The 5,725-nt window shown below is 46.6% G+C and overlaps 1 protein-coding gene across 1 annotated transcript; it reads left to right on the top strand.

Annotated features, from left to right (window-relative positions):
* The first annotated feature begins 670 nt into the window (after nucleotides 1–670).
* Nucleotides 671–1,337, top strand: RNASE10 (ribonuclease A family member 10 (inactive)). The gene has a single exon (XM_021695654.1). It carries the CDS (start codon nucleotides 671–673, stop codon nucleotides 1,316–1,318), a length of 648 nt encoding a protein of 215 aa, XP_021551329.1. The 3' UTR covers nucleotides 1,319–1,337.
* Nucleotides 1,338–5,725: the final 4,388 nt, after the last annotated feature.

The raw sequence follows: 5,725 nt of genomic DNA, 5'->3' as shown, positions 1-5,725 counted from the left end.
TTTAACAGGGGCCTGAGATGTGAAATTGGGCATCGCCTCCCCCCCGCAAAGCGCCACCCGTCCCTACCGCGTAGCCTCAGCTTAGGAGTAAGAATGGAGCATAGTGCTTTTTCTATTCCTTTTTATCTTTTGAGGGGAAGGATGGGTAGCGAGGACAGTAATAGACACTTGAATGAGCAAAAATTAATTGGGATAAAAATAGAGAGACTGTGTCCTATGGCAATTCTAGTCCTTTACCGAGAATAAGGCTTTCTATAAGAATTTCTCTCAAGGACAGTATGCCACCGCACTTGATTGGCTTCTCAACCATTCTCTTGGGTTGTTTGGAACTAATTTCTGTGTAGGAGCCATTTGATGTCAACTTTCCCTACTGATTCCCCATATGCGAACCAATTTCAGAACTGCTTCTCTTGGTCATCTTCCTGTTCATCTTCCTGTTGTGCAAGATTCATACGTTATTATACAGCAACAGGAATGTTGTGGGGAGGGACCAGAGAAATGGGGAAAGAACAAGAAAGAATCTCTGCCTTGAGGGGAGGGGGTAATGCGGAGAAGGGAGAGGAGACCCCAAAGGCTATGGTGTCAGTATTTAGGGAGTCTAGGGTCCCTCCTGGAGCCAAGTTTCATCTCAAAGTCAGTCCTTCTGTTTCCCTTCGGCCCTCCAGGAAAAATGAAGCTGACTCTGGTTCAGATCTTCTTCATGATGTTGCTACTCCTACTAGGCCTGGGGCTGGGCCTGGGGCTGGGGCTTCAGATGGCTGCAGCAGTCCTAGAGGAGAGCGAGCAGTCCCTGAGTGAGCTGTGGTCCAGTGACTCAGAGGACAAGACCAAGGCCACGAAAGGAGAGGGCAGCCGAACTACAGAAACCTTGCTGCTTAGCAACAAAGGAGTGGTGCAACCGGGCTGGGCTGAAGACACCGTCATCGGGGAAGACGAAGTTCAGGGAAGCAAGATGCTCGGAGCTGAGCCTCTCCTTCAGAGCCAGAAAGACTACCTTAGGTCTGACCTGATGGCCAGGGAATGCAACAGCCTGATGGTACACAAGCTGAAGGAGCACAATCGCACGTGCATAAACCAGTACACATTCATCCATGAGGATCTGGATACGGTCAAAGCTGTCTGTAACAGTCCTGTGGTTGCCTGTGAGCTCAAGGGGGGCAAATGCCACAGAAGCTCCCGGCCTTTCGATTTGACACTCTGCAGGCTGTCCAAACCAGGCCAGGTCACTCCTCACTGCAATTACCTCACTTTCATTTTTGAAAAGTATATTATTATATCTTGTAATGACATGAAGGCCCAGATAATGTCTGGACAATGAAACGACTTTTCTTCTTCTTCCTCTTCGTCCTTCTCCTCTTTCCCTTCCTTCCTACTTCTTCTTTCTCATACTGTTTTCCTCGTCCTGGGTGTTCGGCGTAAAAAGGTTCTGGGAAGAGAGGCTGGCCTACTCTGCATCATTCTCCCCTGCGAACACAATTCTTCTTTGCCCTAGGTTTCATCCAACTTGCATTTTGTTCCTGGGGTTTGAGGTGGCAGAATAGGGTAATGATCTGTAGTGTCTCTAGGTCCTCCGTCTCTCCTGCCCTGGAGAGAGATAAGTGAAGAACTGCCCTAGTCTCTGTGGTGACTTTGGTCATCAGCCTGTTCCCTGGTCTCTTTGCCTTTGGGTATGGACTGTAAGAGGTTAATGCATCCTAGACCCATGTCCTTTGCTGCTGTTCATGAGCCTCTAGGGCCATCACAGGAGCCTCTGGGGCTTTCCACATGGCCCCTCTGTGCTGCAGAGGCAAATGAGTGACTCTAGCTCTAACTGCACCTGCTGAACCACGTGGATCAGGTTTCTTTCCTTGAGTCCCTCAAAAGAGTGGACTAGTCTGAGGGGTCTGCTGGGAAGGTGCTGTGGTGGTGCAGACTAAGCTAGAACATGTGATGCAGCAAGGACAGCACTCTTTTGTTTGACCCTTCTCAACCCTTTTCTCTCTCCTCCCAACTTTTGCTACCTGCCTCTTTGTTTTGCTTCTTTTTACATCTCTTTGTTTTTTTCTTTTGCATCCCCCCCCAGCTGACACCTCCCCCCCTTCTCTGTTTTCCTTTTCCTCTTCTTTTTGGGCTCTCCCTCTTCTTTCTCCGAATCCCTCTAGAAATTCATTCAGCCACTTAAGTGTCAGACTCTAGATTTCAGCTTGTGTTGTGATCTCAAGGTAGTAGGATCAAACACCGCCCCCAGCTCTGCCCTCAGGGGGAAGTATTTTCTCTCCCTCCGCCCCCACCCCTGCTTGCAAGCACACTCTCTCTCAAATAAATAAATAAATCTTTAAAAAAAAAAAGAAATTTATTCAGCCAACACTGATGATTTATACTATGCCAGGTAAGAAGACGTTGGTTCTATAGTCTAAAAAGGCTGGCAGAGGGAGTTGGAGGGAGGGCGGAGAAAGGGGGCCTTTTTTCCAAATTATGTCCAGAAAGCAGACTAGTGCTCACGTTAGGTGTTCAATGATGCAGAATGGATGGGATCAAGGGAGTCTTATTTTCAGTCATCACCTCTTCCCCTTTTTGCTCTGCAGAACAACGTTGGTGAAAGAATAATTTCATCAGAGAAGGGATTGGATCTATTTGTGGAGCAGGAATACTATGGGGTGGAATAAATAGAGGATGTAAGTGGCTGCCCTCAGCCTATCTCCTCTGAATTAATCTCTATCAAGAAAAAGTGTAGTTAGACATGCATGGGCGCAGAAGGGAATCTGAGAAAATTGCTGGGTGACTTAATTTTGAGGTTCCCTCACCCTAGGGGGCTCCTCTGCTTCATTCTACTAGACAGTAACACACTCCAGAGTCAGGGACATACATAAATGGGAGACTGGAGAGAAGAAGGGAAAAAAAAAAGATTTGGCTTACTCTGATCTGGCTTTAACCTTCCTTTTCTTTCTTCATTTATTCCCCAATTTCTTTTATCCTTCCTGTTCTCCCACGCAGGCAACCACTAAATGTGTTGTCTCTATTATCATCTCAGACTCCCCTGGTTCCACATTTCCTTTTCGACCTCTCACTCTCCTCTTCTGGCAATAATAACCTTTTAGGAGCAGCGTTGCTGGGCAGGAAGTGTATCTGCACCTGCAGGCTGCCCTGACCTTTAGAGGTGGGAGGCGGTGGGGAGAAGGTCAGGAAGTGTGGGCAAGGCCAAGGCCAAGGCAGGGCAGATTCCTACTCTTCCTGACGCAGAATCCCTTTCAGGGGAAACAGACAAAAGATGATCTCAGGCCAGGGAGAAAATGAGAAATGAGGTGGGAGGAGAGGAAAGAAGAGTGGATGTCAGAGAAAATCAGCCATGTTGGCAATCTGTCCAGAGGGTAAACCAAAGGCATTTAGGATTATGGATGGAATGTGGAAGGGTTGCAAGTCGGACTTCATCTTAACCAAAAGCCAAAGGATCCACATTGTCTGGCTTGAAATATTAAGAGATGGGATTAGCTAGGAATTAAAGCCTGTACTCTCTCATTTTCAGATGGCCCGCTTCTCCCCTTCAGCGTTCCCACACTGTCCTCCTCTCCTCCTCTAGTCTCCACTTGGGACACTCTAGGGGGTCAGGCTTTTTACTGTGGAGACCATCTTAGGAAAGCAGCTCACAAAATTCTCTTCGGGCTCCCAGTGGTTCAAGCAGGAAAGCGCAGCGTCTGTGACCCACAGAACAAGGTGACAAGACACACCCCACCCACCATGGACAGAAAATTAACTCATTAACTCAAATGCTGGCTCATTCACAAAATTGTCACCAACTCCTTCAGCTCCAATGTAGCTCCATCCTTACACTTTGAATCATATGCGTTGGCTCATGTAACAGGTCCTCGGTCCCTTACCTACTGTTCCTAAATCCCCAAAGCTCTGAAAACTGAAAGGGTTTCTTTAAAGTGGCTCCAAAACTCCTTTAGATGCAAAATCTGACTGAATTAATGACGCAAGCCTATTTATTATCTTTATGCTTCATTTCATTACACATTTCACTGAGGAAATATCAGTGTTTGTTTATGAACATTGCCTCAGAGAGACTCCTCTAGGGGTGTTTGAGTAATAGCACACACATATGTACACATACACTTACGCATTATTGCTTTTGAAAATCTGAAAAGTTCTAAGTTTCCAAACTGCATTGGCCCCAAGAGTTTTAGGTAAAGGATTGTGGACTTATATACACAATTTAATCAGCCCTTAATTTGAGTATACAATAATGGCCCAGTGAAGTCATAAGCATCTTTGTAGAAGCAAATACAAGTTTCTTGTATATTCTTCATTGGCACATTTATTTTTTTTAAAGATTTTATTTATTTATTTGTCAGAACGAGAAAGCGAGTGAGCACAAGCAGGGGGGAGTGGCAGGCAGAGGGAGAAGCAGCTTCCCGCTGAGCAAGGAGCCCGATGAGGGACTTGGTCCCAGGACCCTGGGATCATGACCTGAGCCAAAAGCAGATGCTCAACCGACTGAGCCACCCAGGCATCCCCACTGGCACATTTATTGATCAAAGTTTACCTGCTTGTTGATTATCTAGAACCTTCTCAGAAGTTATAAAAATTGTGTAAAACATAGAATTATTCAAGAGGAACAAGTTTTCTGACTCCTGCCAAATACTGTGCAGCCTGAGTCACATTTCAGAGGGCTCACGTGCTCTTCCGGAGAAGCAGGAGGGAAACCATCATTGTATGCAGGCGCTCTGCTAGATGCTGTCACATACTCGGTTTTGCATAATTCCTGTAAAGAGGTGACAGTAGAGTAGACTGGCTCCATTTTACAGAGGAGAAATAACAGGCTCGGAGACACCAAGTTTATCTTGACCAACATCACCCAATTTATAAACGGTTGATCTCTCATTCAAATGGAGTGTTCCTGCCCTTTCACCCATTTGCCGCTTCCTGATTTCTGGCACCATTCAGTTTGCTCTCCTGGACCCCAAAGGGTGACATTCGACTCTATCTATTTTGCTTTGGTGGTAAGCACATATGTACTAGTAATGAAGTTGTTGGAAGAAAGGCAGGCAGGGCCAAGGCTCCCTCCTCCGCCCCCCCCAAAGAGGAAACCACCCGTAAAAGGATTTGACACCGTCCTGGAAGTGTTGCAGGATTTTCTGCCTTTAGTGCCCACAGTTCTTGGTGACACCACTTCGAAGAATAAAGGGGCAGACCAGACAGAGTGGTGGGCAGCAAAGCAAAGTTTATTGAGCCATAGTACAAAGCTCCCAGAGAGGAAGGGGGACCCTAGAGGGTTGCACCCAGAGATTCTAAGTTTAGGGGTTTTTATGAGCTCTTTTGCGGAACTATCTTCAGCAATCAGAGCTTTGGGCACGTCTCTGCCTACCTACTAGGTTAATGTCCTCGTGCTGATGGTCCTTATTTGCTGTTCTGGGGGCTTAGGTCTTAATTGCCCCTTGCCTGTGATATTGATGATGGGGTTTTGGAATATAGGTGAGGTTCAGTGGGGTGGAGTCCAGATTCGACAACTAAGAAAGAATTCTTGAGACATCTTTGGTGCAAAATGGTGGTTTATGAAAGCACGGGAACAGGACCCGTGGGTAGAAAGAGCTATGGCCCCGGGGGTGTGAGGAATGGCTGATTATATACTTGGGAGTTGGGGAAGGTAAGGAAAAGGGAGGTTTCAAAAGGATTTTCACATGTTAAAGAAGACTCAGAGGATACTGGAGGCCTTGCCATTGTCATGTTAAGGTTGTTTACCCCTCTA

Source organism: Neomonachus schauinslandi, chromosome 9 (genome assembly GCF_002201575.2).
Source record: "Neomonachus schauinslandi chromosome 9, ASM220157v2, whole genome shotgun sequence".
NCBI classification, from domain to species: domain Eukaryota; kingdom Metazoa; phylum Chordata; class Mammalia; order Carnivora; family Phocidae; genus Neomonachus; species Neomonachus schauinslandi.
Note: the sequence above shows the minus strand (reverse complement) of the source record. Positions and strands in the feature narration are given on the sequence as shown.